The following is an 18,517-nucleotide window of genomic DNA, read 5'->3' as shown; positions in this document are numbered from 1 at the left end:
CTTTTTAAATATAATTATTCTGATTGAAAAACTTTCATTATGTTTTAAATTGCTGGGAAACAACAAAGAGTACCTTACCTTTCCAACAAATGGAACCAAGTGATGCTCACACATGGAAAACATGTCTATGTCCTTCACGATCACCATCTCATCATGATCTTCATCAAATATAGCATCGTTTAGGACATCTGAAATCAGAGGCTTGCTTTAGTAACATTTCCAATTTTATGGAAAGGTAGAATAGAAAAGCTACTATGGATAAACATGAATAGACAGTCAACATAAACAAATGTTAATCTTCCCTAAAATATTAAGGGAATACAAATTAAAGCTAGATATTTTTCCTTATCAAAGTAGCAAAGTCTTTTCCTTTAAGTGACATTTAAAAATCCTTGATAAAGTGTTACATGAAAAATGCAGGATTATGAACATATTTGCAGTATGGAAGAGGAGGGAGAAGGGAGGGAGGAAAGGAAAAATTATACCAAAATAAAACAGTGGCTATTTCTGGCAGTAGAAATGGGCCACTTTCACTTTCTTCCTTACATTTTCTTCTACTTTATATTTTGTCCATAATCAGTATGTAGAAAAACTTATCTGAGAAAAAGACTAATCCTTAGCCCTCTGACTTCTGAGGCCAGACCCAGACACCTGTAAACTTGACCTCTATTATCGATTCCCCAAGTAATTTTCTACATTTGTAAAGTGTTCTATATATTGTAGGCCAGCATCAGACTTATTCTAAACAGTCACCTTCCTAAGGAAATAAATCCTACAGTTTGTGTGTATCTGCCTCTCTGGGTAGGCTTTGGAAGATGAGCAGTGTCTTGTTTAAGCTGTGGACCCTGGCACTTCCAGCCAGACATACAATAGACATTTTTTTAAAAAAAGCTTTATTTTTAAAAAGTGCACTGACTTAGCCTCAACTATGCTATGTGCAAGAGAAAATATTAATTAGATGATGCCTGAGAGAGCTCTGAGCTTCCTAACATTCTGTGACTGCAAGAACATCCTGTCCCGGATGCTGAAGAGGGATAGAGATAAACAAGCCACAATCCCCGCCAATCATAATATAGCCAAGCTATTGATAACAGGCAGGTACCCAAACAACAGTGTAGATACATGCCATATGACATGGAAACTTCTTCAGCTATATTGTCAATGAGAAAAGAAGCTACAAAGAAATACAGTAGGATTTCATTTTTGGAAAATAAATATATACATAGAAAAAAACTGTACTGATACCTAGACAGTTTGGCAGACTAGATATAACAAGACACCTAGCTGTGTAATTTCAAGGATTTGGGGGATATGCAATATACATAGAATTAGAAAGAGAAGGGAAGGGATGTATTAGAGCTTTGCCCCTACAGCTCTTTCCCCTCGGAAAGGCAGGTGGCTGAGTGAGTCACAGGAAGATGGACAAATGTCCACCCACACTGCCTGACCTTCAGTGGCTCCACTGCTACTAGAATAGGGGGCTCACAGAGACCAAGTCATCATGTAAACCACAGTTATCACCCTGAGTCAAGCTATTCAGAGATACATTTGACTGTGTCATAGAAAAGTCATTAGTGTGGTCAAGAAAGGCAAACATGGGGCTGGGCGCAGTGGCTCACACCTGTTATCCCAGCACTTTGGGAGGCCGAGGTGGCCAGATCATGAGGTCAGGAGATCAAGACCACCCTGGCTAACACAGTGAAACCTGTCTCTACTAAAAATACAAAAAAATTAGCCAGGCATGGTGGCAGGTGCCTGTAGTCCCAGCTACTCAAGAGGCTGAGGCAGGAGAATGGTGTGAACCCGGGAGGCGGAGCTTGCAGTGAGCCAAGATTGCGCCACTGCACTCCAGCCTGGGAGACAGAGCCAGACTCCGTCTCAACAAAAAAAAGAAAGAAAGAAAGAAAGAAAGGCAAACATGGCAGGGTTAGACACACACAGACAAACACAGACACCCCTGGTAGAAGTGGCTGATAACATCCCAGGAGAAAAAGGCTCAGTGTCACTCACTGAGTGTTTCTTCTACCACAGCACTTTTCTATTCTGAATATTCTGCCCCACCTTCAGTCATATTTCTGAAAAGAAGACCAAAAATAGATCCTTAATGTTTCCAAAAGTTTCTTGGATTTCTCCCCAAGATTTTAATATGGTATTATTGCCACATATAGCTTACTAAAATCTTTAGTCACACAAGAATATTCCTGGAAGGAAAAACAAGCCAAAAAAAATGTCTTAAAGTAAAAACAAGAGAGAATCATTAAATATAGGAAGCATTTGTTTTCTCTGGCAAAGAATGAGAGCGTCCCCATCCTAAGCTCTGACGACAACCATATGGCCCATGTTAAAGTCAGCCCCTCAACTCAGGCGAAGTGAAGATCTAGCTCCAGGCTGGGCACGGCGGCTCACGCCTGTAATCCCAGCACTTTGGGAGGCAGAGGCAGGTGGATCACCTGAGGTCAGGTGTTCAAGACCAGCCTGGCCAACATGGTGAAACCCTGTCTCTACTAAAAATACAAAAATAAGCCGGGCATGGTGGTGCATGCCTGTAGTCCCAGCTACTTGGGGGGCTGAGACAGGAGAATTGCTTGAACCCAGGATGCGGAGGCTGCAGTGAGCCTGGGCAAGGGAGAGCAAGACTCCGTCTCAAAAAAAAAAAAAAGATCTGACTCCATCGCTTACCTCAATCTTCTCGGCTATAAAATGAGCATAAAGTGCCTACTTCACAGGGTGTCATGAGGATTAAATGGGCACATGTGTTTAGAACTATGCAGGCAGACCAAGTGCTAGTTATTGTTATTACTATTATTATTACAATTAAGATTGAGGGAGTTGCAAAGCTATGTATCTCTCATGCACATGGAGGTACATCAAAATTTAAAAAGCAATAATTTGCCTTAACAGAGTACATAAAAGGAAAAATAGTAACTTAGTGGAGAAATCTGGCAGAGGCTACCTTAACCAAGTGATCAAGGTTAACTTTGCCAGTAACAGGACATACTGACATCAGGTAGCTCCTGATAGGACACCATGAGAAAGGCACATCCCCCCTGCGGTATTCTTCCCAAAAATCCGTAACTGCAGCCTAATCATCAGACAAATTGAGGGATACAAAATACCTAAACAAGTACCCTTAGAAAGCATCAGGCCAGGCACAGTGGCTCACACCTGTAATCTCAGCACTTTGGTAGAGCAAGGCGGGAGGATCACTTGAGCCTAGGATTCTGAGACCAGCCTGGGTAACAACACTGCAATATCCCATCTCTACAAAAAATAAGAAAAAAATTAGCCAGGCATGGCAGCACACTCCTGTAGTCGCAGCTATTCAGGAGGCTAAGGCAGGAGGATCACTTAAGCCCAGGAGTTCAAGGCTGCAATGAGCTATGATTGTACCACTCCACTCCAACCAGAGTGACAGGGAAAGATCCTGTCTCTATTTTTTAAATGTTTAAAAATTTTTAAAAAAAGTAAGGCATCAAAGTCATGAAAAACACAGAAAGACTAAGGAATTGTCAGATTGCAGGAGACTAGAGAAATGACAATGAAAATCTGAATAAAAGTCTGTAGTTTAAATAATAGTATTGTACCAATATTACTTTTTAAAATAGTGTATTATTATTATTATTATTATTATTATTATTATTATTATTTTGAGACAGAGTCTCACTCTGTTGCCCAGGCTGGAGTGCAGTGGCACGATCTCGGCTCACTGCAAGCTCTGCCTCCCGGGTTCACGCCATTCTCCTGCCTCAGCCTCCCGAATAGCTTGGGACTACAGGTGCCCGCCACCACGCCCAGCTAATTTTTTGTATTTTTAGTAGACATGGGGTTTCACTGTGCCAGCCAGGATGGTCTCGATCTCCTGAACTTATGATCTGCCCGTCTTGGCCTCCCAAAGTGCTGGGATTACAGATGTGAGCCACCGTATCCGGCCTTATTATTATTATTATTTTAGAGATCTTTATTATATCTTTATTATTATATATGTCTAAAATAATATTATTATTTTAGAGATCTTTACAAGTCTTGCTATGTTGCAAGGCTAGTCGTAAACTCTGCGGCTCAAGCCATCCTCCCACCTTGGCCTCCCAAGTAGCTGGGACTAGAGGCATGCACCACTGCCTGGCTCCAATATTAATTTCTTTTTTTTTTTTTTTTTTTTCTGAGATGGAGTCTCACTCTGTCACCCAGACTGGAGTGCAATGGCGTGGTCTCAGCTCACTGCAACCTCCACCTCCCGGGTTCAAGCAATTCTCCTGCCTCAGCCTCCTGAGTAGGTGGGACTACACGCACATGCCACCACACCCAGCTAATTTTTTTGTATTTTTAGTAGAGACAGGGTTTCACTAAAGGCCAGGCTGGTCTCACACTCCTAACCTCGTGGTCCGCCAGCCTTGGCCTCCCAAAGTGCTGAGATTACAGGTGTGAGCCACCGTGCCCGGCCAATATTAATTTCTTAAATGTTGTACTATGGCCATGTGAGATGTTAAACATTAGGAGAAACTGGGGAAAGGGTATATGAAAACTCTCTCTACTATCTTTGTAATTATTCTGTAAGTCAGTCTAAAATTGTTCCAAAATAAAAAGTTTTCTTTTTTTCTTTTATTTTTTTGAAACGGAGTTTTGTTCTTGTTGCCCAGGCTGGAGTGCAATGGCGTAATCTCAGCTCACTGCAACCTCTGCCTCTCGGGTTCAAGTAATTCTTCTGCCTCAGCCTCCTGAGTAGCTGGGATTACAGGCATGTGCCACCACTCCCGGCTAATTTTGTATTTTCAGTAGAGACGGGGTTTCTCCATGTTCGTCAGGCTGGTCTGGAACTCCCGACCTCAGGTGATCCAGCCGTCTTGGCCTCCCAAAGTGCTGGGATTACAGGCGTGAGCCACCGTGCCTGGACCAATAAAAAGTTTTCTGAAAAGCAAAAGGACAATGTCCCTCAACTGGAATGTATAAACAATGGAGTACACTTAGCAAGAAGATGGAATGAATTACTGATACATGTAATAACATGGTTTGAGTCCCAAAGTACACTACAATGTGAAAGACATCCATACACAGAAGAGACTACCCATGCTCTGGGAAAGGCAAACTATAGTGATAGAAGGCAGGCAGGTGGTTTACCAGGGCCAGAGAGGTCGGAGAGAGGATTTCACTGCAAAAGGAAAGAAAGAAACTTTTTTGGGTGATGGAAACAGTTCCTATCTTCACTGTATCGGTGGCTATATAACTGTATATGTTTGTTAAAATTCACATTGTACATGTAAAGTAGGTAAATTTTACAGAAGGTAAGTGACACCTTAATAAAGCTAACTTCAGACATAATTTTTAGGCTGGGTGCGGTGGCTCACATCTGTAATCCTGGTACTTTGGGAGGCCAAGATGAAAAGATTGCTAGAGGCCAAGAGTTCAAGACCAGACTGCCCAACCTAGCCAGACTCCGTTTTTACAAAAAAAAAAAAAATTAAAGTACTGCATGGTGTTGTGTGCCTATAGTCCTAGCTATTCAGGCGGCTGAAGCAGGATTGAACCCAGGATAGGAGTTTGAGGCTGCAGTGAGCTATGATTATACCATTGCCTTCCAGCCTGGGTGACAGAAGACCCTGTCTCTAAAAAGCATAATGGTAATAATAATTTTAAAAATTGTACTATAGTATGTAACCTTTTGTGTAATGAAAGTGGAAAGAGAAGCTATGAACCTATACATACATGTATATGCTTATCTGCAAAAGGAACACTGGAAGGATAAATTTAAAAGCTAGTAAAAATGATTACCTGTAAAGTAGTAAGAGAAAAGGACAGAAGGGATATGGATGAAAGGGAAGCATCTTTGAATATAATTTGTTATATAGTTTTGACCTTGGAATCATGTAAATGTTTTATATACTCAAATAAAATTAAATCAGAGAGAAAAAACATCTAGTGATCCTCATACAGCTAAATGCTTCATGTGATAATGGAACACTAATATGTTGCCTATACCCCATTTTATTAAAATGAACCCAGACTATAACCTTCACCTAGCCAAATCATTTTTCTTCAATAATAAAGTTTCCCTGCTATCTTTACTTATGTTTTGCGCCAACACATCTAAAAGCTACCATCTGTAGATAAGAACAGAACACTATCACATATTGTTTTAATTTCCTGCCTGTTATCAGCAGCAAGAAGGTAACCCTGGAAACGGGGATTTATGGCATTCTGTTTCCTACTGTTGGTCATAACCACAAACAAAACCAAAGCAGTCTCCACAAATTAAAGGTCTGCCCACAACAATACCACACAATGTCAGTTCTCAGGTATACCTTTATCATGTCATTCATAATTAAGCAGTGTCAACAAATAACACTGCTGGGTAACATCCCTCAAGTATTTAGTATGCCAGACCCTTTTCTGAAAGTATAGTAAGACAGGCCCACAATACAAACCCAACTGCTTTTTTTTTTTTTTTTTTTTTGAGATGGGGTCTCCCTCTGTTGCACAGGCTGGAGTGCAGTGGCGCAATCTCAGCTCACTGCAACCTCCACCTCCTAGGCTCAGGTGATCCTCCCACCTCAGCCTCCTGAGTAGCTGGGATTACAGGCGCAAGCCACCATGCCTGGCTAATTTTTGTATTTTTTGTAGAGATGGGGTTTCGTCATGTTGCCCAGGCTGCTCTCAAACTCCTGAGCTCAAGGGATCTGCCTGTCTTGGCCTCCCAAAGTGTTGGGATTACAGGCGTGAGCCACCATGCCTGGCCCCCAAGTGCTTATTTAAGCTTCCCTCGAAACAGGGGTTCCCAGACTCCTCCAGTGGGCCTGTTAAGACACAAATCTCTAGGCCCCACCTCTAGGGCTTCTGTTTCAGGTGGTCTGAGCAGACCTGAGAATTTGCATTTCTAACAAGTTCCCAGAAGATCCTGATGCTCCTGGTCTGAGAACCAGAGTGCCCCTGGTTTAAACTATTCCATGTTTTGTGCTGCTACATAGAAACTTCATCTCTTCAAAATGCTCCTACTCAAATATATAGATATATGTTTAAGGACAAACAGACCTGTTTCTGCTGGGGAGAAAGTGAGGGAAAAGTAAAAAGAAACTCCTGGGAAAGATTTCCTCAAAAGGAAATCTCTGTCCAATGGAGTTCCCTTTGAACCCATAGTATAGGAATTAGTGCTGTCTGGGGTATCTGGTGATCAGCACCAACAACTCCAGCTCTCTGAGGAAGCTGCACACCCGATGCATCCTCCTGGAAGGACAGTGTTAAAAGACAGTGGAAGATGACTTGGAACATTTGAGTGTGCACCCATCCTAAAGGATAGGAAAGAGCTAATGCAGTCAGATTACTGGTTTAAAATTAAGGGAAGAGACAGACAGAAGTGCCTAGGGCATCACACCTCTTTGCTTCTGGTTGGAATTAAATCAACTCAAGGTGCTAACAAAGATAAGCCTATCCTGACTTGGTGGAGAATGGTCCAGACCCTCACAGTTCCATCTAACATCAGAGCTGCCTCCACCAGCATACAGAGCTTATTTCGTCATGCCTCGTAGTACCATGGTTATTTGTGCCCATGTCCCCCAAACACACTGGGCTATAAGTTTCTGAGTTAAGCATTATATCTGAAAGCTTTGGAGCTTCTACACAGTTCCCTGTAATGCAATGCACAGAGTTGGAGTTAAACATAGATCTTCCATGTTTACCCAATTAATACGTCTGTCTTTACCCTATGATTCACTCTTTCTCTTTTTGAGACAAGGTCTCGTTCTGTCACCCAGGCTGGAGTGCAGCAGTGCAATCACTGCTCATTGCAGCTCCATCTCCCAGACTCAAGCAATCCTCCCACCTTGGCCTCCCCAGTAGCTGGGACTAGAGGTGTGCCACCACATCCAGCTGATTTTTTTTTTTTTTTTTTTTTTTTTTGTAGAGACAGAGTCTCATTGTGTTGTACAAGCTAATCTTGAACTCCCAAGCTCAAGCTCTTCCTACCTCAGCCTCCCAAAGTCCTGGAATGACAGGTGTGAGCCACCACACTGGACCAACTCACTTCCTTAAAATACATTTTTAAATGAAGGGACTCCAAAGAAATTCATGCAGCCAAGGGAATACAGAATTTTCAGCTGGGCACAGTGGTTCACGCCTGTAATCCCAGCACTTTGGGAGGCCAACACAGGTGGATCAGTTGAGGCCAGGAGTTCGAAACCAGCCTGGCCAACATAGTGAAAACCCATCTCTTCTAAAAATACAAAAATTAGCCGGATGTGGTAGCACACACCCATAGTCCCAGCTACTTGGGAGGCTGAGGCATGAGAATCACTTGAACCGGGAGGCGAAGGTTGCAGTGACTTCAGATCACACCACTGCACTCCAGCCTGGGCAACAGAGCAAGTCCCTGTCTCAAAAAATAAATAAATAAATAAATAAATAAAATCACTACAGTCTTGTTGGTAATAGCAAAAATAGAGAAGTGTGAATCAGAAGAACAATTATACAGTTTGGGTAAACTCACAGTAAAATATGACCTAGCAATGAAAGTGAGTAAATATGGGCTGCATTTATAAATCCTTGAAAGGATATTCAGTGTAAAAAGCATATAGCAGAAGAATATGTAGAGTATGAGCCATTTAAATTAAGTAGAAACAATGTTACATGTTGTTTGTAAACATACACAGAAAATTAAAGTATAAAAATAGACATGAGGCTGATATCGGTGGCTCACGCCTATAATCCTAGCACTTTGGGAGGTTGAGGAGGACGGGAATACAAGACCAGCCTGGCCAACATGATGAAACCCCATCTCTACTAAAACTACAAACATTAGCAGGGCATGGTGGCACGTACCTGTAATCCCAGGTACTCAGGAGGCTGAGGCGAGAGAATCGCTTGAACCCGGGAGGCAGAGGTTGCAGTGAGCTAAGATTACGCCATGGCACTCCAGCCTGGGTGACAGAGTGAGGCTCTGTCTCAAAAAAAAAAAAAAAAAAAAAACCGGCATGAAAGCAATCCCAGCTATTCAGGAGGCTGAGACAGGAGAATCACTTGAACCCAGGAGGTGCAGGTTGCAGTGAGCCAAGATCACGCCACTGCACTCCAGCCTGGGCGACAGAGCAAGACTCCATCTCAAAAAAAAAAAGAAAGTAAAGGACCAAATTCAGGATAGTGGTTACCTCTGTAGTGAGATGATAACTGGATCAGGAAGTGATAACTAGGAAGCTTAAACTATATCTGTATTTTTTAAAAGCAATTATAGTAAAATACTAAGATTTGTCAAAACCCAATGCATTCTGATTAAACTGGTTCTTCATACAGTCTTGTATATTTGAGACATTTCATTAATAAAATATATATATATTATATATATATATATGGAGTACAACACTCCAATCTCAGCTCACCACAATCTCCACCTTCCAGGTTCAAGCGATTCCCCTGCCTCAGCCTCCCGAGTAGCTGGGATTACAGGTATGTGCCACCACGCCTGGCTATTTTTTGTATTTTTAGTAGAGACAGGGTTTCTCCATATTGGTCAGGCTGGTCTTGAACTCCCAACCTCAGGTGATCCACCCGCCTCAGCCTCTCAAAGTGTTGGGATTACAGGCGTGAGCCACCATGCCCGGGCCAATAAATACATTTTTTTAAATTAAGGTCTTCATACACACGCTGGCATTTTGTTTTTTTCTGTAAAAATAAAAATTAAAAAAAAAGAAACAAACATTAAAAAACAGGTTACCTTTGCATGGAGAGGCTAAAGGAGGAGGGCAAGGAGGAACACGCAGGAAGACCCAGCCAGTTTCACACAGTGCTGCAAACTCCTTCAAAACCCTCCCTAGATCACATCCTGCACCTCAAACAAAGTCTTCTGCCCTGAAGATGGCATTAAGACGTTTTGCTTTCTACCACCTGTTTGAAAAATTTGTTCTACAAGTAAGAGCAATGTTAAAACAAATTCAAAGAGAAAAAAAAAATCGCTCTCTCTGCTTTCACTTTCATCATGAGTACACCTCTTGTTAGAGCTTCCGACACTCACAGCTTTTTGCACTTACCAAGACAGAATTTGGAAAACTTGGCCAAAATAAGCATGAACCCAAACACTCCACAGACTGACACAATGGCGGAAACTAAGACGACTACAGACAACCAGTCACACCATCTGCTGGAGTGCGCAGAGCTGCCGCACAGCTTTGATACGCTCCACAAACTCATTTCATAAACTGTAGGTTTGTCAGCAGGAAAGATCTAATGTATTGCAAAAAAAAAGTAAAAGTTTGGTTATTTTGGAAATTTTCACTCCCTTCATCTTTGGCAGAGACAAATTCATATGTTGCTCTTAGCTATTAAAATATAGCCAAAGCTATTGAAATAGATGTTCTCAGCTGCCCTCAAAATAGTACTGACATGCATGTTTCCTTCAGCCAACCCAGTGCTGATGAGCTATTCTCATCCTCTCAGGCAGCCTTGTCACGAACACTACGTTTCTTGGTAAGAGTTCAAGTTTTCACATATAAAGTTATCTTTACTAACATTTTGCTCCTCATTACAATGGTAATATTCATGGAAGTTTATTGGTAAGATGTAGAAATAATGAAATGAGAAAGTGAAAGCACATATACTGTCTCCACCCAGATGCAATTACTTTATTGGCTCTTAGGGGAACCGCAGGCACAGTGGTTCAAGAGGTAGAATGGTAAAGTAGAAGGAATGAATAAGAGTCCAGAGACCCAGGTTCTAGTGCAAGCTTTGCACAGATTGTGTGACCTGGGCTTCCGTGTCCTCAGTTAAAAGGATGCTTAACATGACTCCCAGGTTCCTGATTTGCACAGCTCAAGGGTGTTGGACATTGATGCCAAATTACAAGTTACCCTTCTGCCTCACTGCTCAGCATCTGAGATGTGCATGGCAGTGGCCAGGGCCTCTCTGTACTGAGGCAAGGGGAAAGTACCTGTTTTAAACTGTTTAGATTTATTCCTGGATAAAACTGAAAGCTGCCAATCATGTACATTATTAATTCTCAAAGTTATCCAAGCTAAATAACTTGCCTTTCTGATCTCAGTTTACTACTCTGAATATTTCTGGTAGACCAAAATTAGAGCCTTAGAAACTGTCTAAGGAATCAAAACAGTGTATTCAAGGAGTCATTTTTAAAAACACCACACACCCTTACCAAATTTAGTTTTTTAACTGGATAATTTTGTATATCTTTCACAATCCAGCTGTTAAACTGAAAATGGAATTTACAAAACAGATGGTGATAACAAGGTCTGGTTCACAGCAGTTCTAAAGAAAAAAACACACCAATCTGATTAAACTATCCATTTGCTTCAAAAGCCTCTAATAGGCTCATCCCTTATCATCCTACATTCACTTGTACCATGAGATTTCATACAGATGGATGTTATGGAACCATCTGTAATCCCATCCAAGTAAGTACCATCAGAATGTGCAAGCCACCATCATTAGTGACAGATGAAGAAATAAGGGATCATCCTTCAGAACAGGAGTTCCCAAATACAGCCAATCACAAGGAACTTTGGAAAATACAGTGTCCCAAGCCACCCACGAAAAATCTGATTTACTATGTGTAGGGATGGACCCAGGATAAGCCTTTTTAAAATCTAAGTGATTCTGATGACTGGCTGGGGTGGGAGCACACAGGCTTGAAAGCTGAGGGTACATGAGGGTTGCAAACAGACCCACTGCCGGCTGGGCGTGGTGGCTCACACCTGTAATCCCAGCACTTCGGGAGGCCAAGGCAGGTGGACCATGAGGTCAGCAATTCGAGACCAGCCTGGCCAACATGGTGAAACCCCATCTCTACTAAAAATACAAAAATTAGCCAGGCGCGCTGGCGCGCCCACGCCTGTAATCCCAGTTACTCGGTAGGCTGAAGCAGGTGAACTGCTTGAACCCGAGAGGCAGAGTTTGCAATGAGCCAAGATTGCGCCACTGCACTCTAGCCTGGGCAACAGATTGAGACTCCTACGACTAAAAAGAAAAGAAAGAAAACAGACCCACTGCTGGCCCAAATTTGCTGTTTACAAGGCCAAAGAGTGGGCAATTCCTCACTATAACCCTCCCTATAGTCACCATGTCATTCCTGTGGAACACTATGAGGCCTGGGGCCGGGGTAGGGTGGAGGCAGAGACGAGAAGGAAACTGGAGCCAACTCCACCTAAAGAAGGTGAGGCAGGAAGGAAGCAGGTAGAAGACTCACCTTTACTTTTTGCTGGAGCAAATTTTAAAAATTTGTGAGGACCTCACATCAGAAAGTTGTATCCACATCCTAGAAAAATATCCCCCACTTAAGAAACCAGTTGCAGCCGGGCATGGTGGCTCAAGCCTGTAATCCCAGCACTTTGGGAGGCTGAGACGGGCGGATCACAAGGTCAGGAGATCGAGACCATCCTGGCTAACACGGTGAAACCCCGTCTCTACTAAAAAATACAAAAAACTAGCCGGGCGAGGTGGCGGGCGCCTGTGGTCCCAGCTACTCCGGAGGCTGAGGCAGGAGAATGGCGTAAACCCGGGAGGCGGAGCTTGCAGTGAGCTGAGATCCGGCCACTGCACTCCAGCCTGGGGGAGAGAGCCAGACTCAGTCTCAAAAAAAAAAAAGAAACCAGTTGCATCCTACAGCCAACTCATTAGAAATCAATGTCCAGGGTAATACAATGAAGTTTTCATAGTTCTGAGCTGAAAATAAATCTATCAAACCATGACTTCAAGCAACTTGAGATCTGCAGAAATAAGAGGCGTAGGTGTAAAAATATTTGGAGAATGACTACAGGTTAAATTGTAAAACTGATAGTTCACATAAAGGAAAACTTGTGGGCTGAGAGAAAACAATATGATTGTATTGAAGATTAAAATTTTACCCAGGCCTAAAGGTTGAGTAGGAGGAAAAGCGGAGGGAGAGTTTCCTAGAAAGGGAAAGGAAGAGAAGTACCACATAAGATACGGAAGTGGGAAACAGCAAAAGGAAAAAAGCCTGTGTGTGTCTATGCGTGGAACAGAAACCAGATTCCCTTCTGTTTTAGAGCGTTTTATCTTTTTTTTCTTTTTTTGTAAGATTACACAGTAGGCCAGGCGCAGTGGCTCACGCCTGTAATCCCAGCACTTTGGGAGGCCAAGGTGGACATATCATTTGAGGTCAGGAATTCGAGACCAGCCTGGCCAACATGGTGAAATCCCATCTCTACTAAAAATACAAAAATTAGCCGAGCATAGGGGCGGGCACCTGTAATCCCAGCTACTTGGGAGGCTGAGGCAGGAGAATCGCTTGAACCCAGAAGGCAGAGATTGCAGTGAGCTGAGACTGTGCCATTGCACTCCAGCCTGGGCAACGAGAGTGAAACTCTGTTTAAAAAAAAAAAAAAAAAAAAAGATTACACACTAATTTATCAACAGCCTCCTCTCTCTGCCTTGCAGTTGCTTGGAGATTTTGCACACTAGCCCCAGGAAGGTGGCTGGGGGCAGTGGTGCAACACACTGCTCGATGAGACCCATAAGGTGGTTTTAACCATCTTCCACATACTGCAAGAACATGGCCAGCAGATCCAGCTCCTCATATAGTGCCTCCTCCCTGTAATTCTTCTGCAGGATCTGGTGCTGTTCCGGAGTGGCCCATTGTAGACACTAAACCACCAGTCAGCTGCATTTACTGTCATTTGTTGTCCTGGATGTCAGTACAAACTCTGCCAGTGGTGACAGTATGGTCCCCAATAAGGTCAAGGTAATCATCCTGAATCTGAAAGAACTCCCAACTCCAGCAGGATCTTCCATTGGCCTGTTCCTTCCCCTCATTGACACCTGCCATAGACATGGCTGCAGCTTCAGGATGGTAGAAGTAGAAGAAAGCTGTCTTATACTTGACAGTAGATTTGTACCTCTTTTCAGTGAATCAGTCAAGATCCACATTGCCCTGGGGGGCTGTAATGAGGTCCAGGGTCTGCCTGATCTCTGTCTAATAGGAACTCTGCAGGAAGTGCTTTATCAGGTCCAGGTAATGGGGCTGCTCTCAGCAACAGAGCTTCAACAGGTGATAGATACATGCTTCCGGAAGCATAGCATCATTGATGGCATCCAAACCTACAGCTGGCTTCTGATACAAGCACATCCACCCCCAGCAGGTGAGGGATGAATCCATTATGTCATCTGCCACCAGGAAGAAAGCTTGCAGCACAAGACGCGGTGGCTCACACCTGTAATCCCAGCACTTTGGGAGACCAAGGCGGGGGATCACCTGAGGTCAGGAGTTCGAGGTCAGCCTGGCCAACATGGCGAAACCCCATTGCTACCAAAAATACAAAACTTAGCTGGGTATGGTGGAATGCGCCTGTAGTCCTGGCTACTCAGGAGGCTGAGGCACAAGAATCACTTGAACCCAGGAGGTGGAAGTTGCAATGAGCTGAGATAGTGCCACTGCACTCCATCCTGGGTGACAGAGCAAGGCTCCATCTAAAAAAAAAAAAAAAAGGGCAAGCTTGTAGCAGTTCACAAAATAGCCCAGGCAGGACCTGCTGGAGACTATCAGCATCCTGTTTCCTGGGTTCTGCCAGCTCCTGGAATGCTACTAGCATCGTCAAACCCTAGTGGTGCTTGTCTCCAGTGGCAGTCTACTCCAGGATCTCTTTGAGCCAGGTAATAGAATCTCCTGTCTCTGGGTGCCCCATCTCATCCTCACTCATCCTCAGTGAGCACCCTAACAATCTGGGAGAAGTGCTCAATAAAATTCTGCTTTTCCTGGGCATAAACATCTGGATTTCTGTTCTGCATCCTTTTTGTTACTGGATGTGAGTTCCTGCTTGGACAGCATTTTTCAAATTAAATTTTACATTTAGTTTGTGATTTCTTTCAAGCCCTACCACAACTTGCATTAGTCAAAACCAGTTATAGGCCGGGCGTTGTAGCTTACGCCTGTAATCCCAGTACTTTGGGAGGCTGAGGCGGTGGATCACGAGGTCAGGAGATTGAGACCATCCTGGCTAACACGGTGAAACCCCGTCTCTACTAAAAATACAAAAATGTAGCTGGGTGCGGTGCAGGCGCCTGTAGTCCCAGCTACTCGGGAGGCTGAGGCAGGGGAATGGTGTGAACCTGGGAGGCAGAGCTTGCAGTGAGCCAAGATCACGCCACTGCATTCCAGCCTGGGGGACAGAGTGAAACTCCGTTTTAAAAAAAAAACAAAAAACTGTTATTGTCCCCACTTTACAGATGAGGACATGGATACTATCATTTGGAAACACTAGCTGACTGCTGAAGAAGAGCCAACCAGCTGGTGGGAGAGCTAGATTTTGACCCATCTTCTGACTCCAGACCAGAGCGCCTTAATCTTGGGCTGAACTCAACCTACTAGAAGTGTGGACTGAAGAGGAGAGCTCCCCTTCAGGAAACATGCATCAGGGGTTACTGTAGGTTGAAGTCAGCCATGTGGTGACAAAGCCCAGAGGTGACGACAGCAAAAGACAGCAAATCTGATTTTTTAAAAGAAAAGTAAAATCCATTATAAACACAGGGGTTGAAGGAGAGGAAAGGGCCAAACCTGTCAGCCAGGAGAGCAGATCAGAAAGAGTGGTCTAATGCCCAGACACTGCCAGAACCAAGGTGGTGCACATCGGTCACAAAACACTGTTTCACCAACTATTTATTTGGCTTATATGAGGGAAAATTCAGAAATTTAATGCTATGCTGACCTTTACTTTTTGAAATCAAACTGGAAGAATTTCAGGGGAAAGGAAAATCCCATTAAATCTTCAAACTAATAAAGCATTTTTTAAAAAGGAACTTCTCTAGAGAAGCTTATCCTAGAAAACCAGTGAAACAGTGCTTTTAAAAACCAATTAGGGCCAGGCGCGGTGGCTCACGCCTGTAATTCCAGCACTCTGGGAGGCTGAGGCGGGTGGATCACGAGGTCAGGAGATTGAGACCATCCTGGCTAACACGGTGAAACACCATCTCTACTAAAAAATACAAAAAATTAGCCAGGCATGGTGGTGGGCGCCTGTAATCCCAGCTACTTGGGAGACTGAGGCAGGAGAATGGCGTGAACCTGGGAGGCGAAGCTTGCAGTGAGCCCAGATTGTGCCACTGCACTCCAGCCTGGGTGACAGAGTGAGACTCCATCTCAAAAAAAAAAAAAAAAAAGAAAGAAAAAGAAAAAGAAAAAAACCAATTAGAAGTCTTTAAATCTTCAAGATCCAAATACTTATGCCTCCCAGTTGTGACAGTGCATGAAGTACACAGCATTCCTGCTAAAAATGTTTTCCAGGAACTTAGTGAGGTCTTTAGACCTGACTTGCAGTTACCAGGAGTATGAGAAATATAGAAGTTAAATGAAAACAAACAAAAAAATCATACAAATCACAAAGGTGGAATATCTTACAGGACAACTGACCTCTCTGATAAAGCAGTGGCAAGGGTGGGGGTAGTAGGCGCTATTCCAGATTAAAACATAATAATCAAATGCGAATGTATTGATCTTAGTGGGTCCTTGTTGGAAAAAATCATTAGTAAAAGACATTTGAGACACCTGGGGAAATCTGAATATATATTAGGTATTAGATGATATGAAGGAATTAGTAGTTAATTTTACTAAGGATGGTGTAAATCATTAAGAGAAACACTTTTTAGGGTGACATTTCACCTCTAAATACATGTCTCTGATTTACTATCAGTAAAAGCATAAACTACACCAATATGGCAGAATGTTAGTTTTCAATCTAGGTGGTAAGTATATAGATGTCCACTATATAATTTTGACTACTTTTATGTTTGAGGGTTTTATATAATAAAAAAATTAAAGTTTACAAATACATGATACTAACAGGCAATATTAGTTTTTTTGGTATTACTATTCTACCCAACCACTCCTTTTCTAGTTTATATGAAGCTTTAATAATAAACTAAAACTTCAAGCACTAGTAAAACTAACCCGAGTAGCTGGGACTACAGATGCCCACTACTATGCCCAGCTAAATTTTTTTTTTTTTTTTTTGTATTTTTAGTAGACAGGTATTTTGTATTTTTGGTAGAAGCAACAACATTCTTGAGGGAAAAAGTATTTAAATAAAGGCTCTGTCTAATCAAAGGAGCTACATACAGGTAGGAAGACCACAGATCCCAAGAACATTTAGATTCGAAACCTTTTCAAAAATCTGCATCATAAGAAAAAAGAGACCTGTTACTATAGAAACGATTTGCAGGGCTTGAACATTTCAAGGGAAAACAGCACCTCTAGCAAGGAAAGGAGGCTGAAGAGCTTCCTAGGGCCTTGCCTATCAGCTGCTGGAAGTCAACAAAATGAGCAATGACAATTCTGACAGGCCCACCCATGCTCAGAGACCTGGGCATGACAATTTAACTCCTAGTCCTACTGCCTCTCCCCTTCAGACCAGACCTAGAATAGTCAAGTGACTCACCTACCTGAGTTCATAAACCAGTTAGCATGGATGTGGATGCTATGACTAGCCCAGGCTAGCTGTTCTTCCCATTACAGCAGGACAAAGTTTTGTTGACATACTAAACTAGTTTTCCTTTTTTTTTTCTGAGACGGAGTCTCACTCTGTCGCCCAGGCTGGAGTGCAGTGGCACAATCTCTGCTCACTGCCAGCTCTCCTGCCTCTGTCTCCCGAGTAGCTGGGACTACAGGTGCCCCCCACCACGCCCAGCTAATTTTTTTTTTTTTTTTTTTTTTTTTGTATTTTTAGTAGAGACAGGGTTTCACCGTGTTAGACAGAATGGTCTCGATCTCCTGATCTCGTGATCCGCCCTCCTTGGCCTCCCAAAGTGCTGGGATTACAGGCGTGAGCCACTGCGCCTGGCCTCTACTAAACTAGTTTAAGAAATATCAAGGAGATTTCAGAATTAGATCAGTGAACAGAATTTCCAACATGCTAAATATGAAGCTGAAAGATGTGCATCTCCTTTTTATAAACGACTTCAGTTGTAAATAGCCCCAGCCCTCAAAAAGCTGTTTACTGTGGTGGAGAAGGGGTAGAAGGGGAGAAAGAGATGATGCCAAAATGAAAGGACACGCAGCATGGGATAAGTATGGCCTCCATGGAGGCAAAGCCTGATAGCACTAACAGCTGGAGGCTGTCAGCAAACTGCTCCTTGAAGCCGAAGGGCAGATTGTTTTTGATGGGCCATCAGAAAGGCATACCTCCAGGGCTGCCCATGTGATAAACAGTGGGGTCAGTTAGAGGGGTATGATCTACAGCAGCTATTCCTTAAAGTCAACTAGGAGAGGAGCACCATCCTCACTGAGTTAAAGCCTCTCGTCTGAACTCCAGGCATGCACAGCCCTTCATCGCTGCTAATGAACACCGTACCACAAATGCCTAGACCACACAGGTATAATTATATTTTAAGCTATTTTAGTGAGAGATTCCTTGTTTGGGATGTTTGCCAATGGCCTCTATTGAACTGAGTTCTGATTCCTACTTAGGACAAATAAAAACTAATGTGTGATACACAAAACACATCACACTTCACAGGAATTGTCATGGCCTCTTGGGACTGCACATCACAAACATTTGGACCAACCGGACCTCGAAAAATT

General features: G+C 43.0%; 1 protein-coding gene and 1 pseudogene across 2 annotated transcripts in view; both read right to left on the bottom strand.

Moving 5' to 3' along the window:
- LOC105481790 (GTP cyclohydrolase 1) overlaps nt 1-18,517 on the bottom strand; it is a 54,368-nt gene that overhangs the window by 23,260 nt on the left and 12,591 nt on the right. For both annotated transcript variants that reach the window (XM_071100155.1, XM_071100154.1), the window contains exon 2: nt 79-188. In XM_071100155.1, coding sequence (XP_070956256.1) covers nt 79-188 — 110 coding nt within the window. The remainder of the gene's footprint in view (nt 1-78; nt 189-18,517) is intronic.
- On the bottom strand, nt 9,695-16,953 carry LOC139364286 (farnesyl pyrophosphate synthase pseudogene; annotated as a pseudogene).

The sequence above is a fragment of the Macaca nemestrina genome, chromosome 7 (genome assembly GCF_043159975.1).
Source record: "Macaca nemestrina isolate mMacNem1 chromosome 7, mMacNem.hap1, whole genome shotgun sequence".
Taxonomy (NCBI): Eukaryota; Metazoa; Chordata; class Mammalia; order Primates; family Cercopithecidae; genus Macaca; species Macaca nemestrina.
The sequence above is the reverse complement of the archived record's forward strand: the minus strand, read 5'-3'. Positions and strand labels throughout refer to the sequence as shown.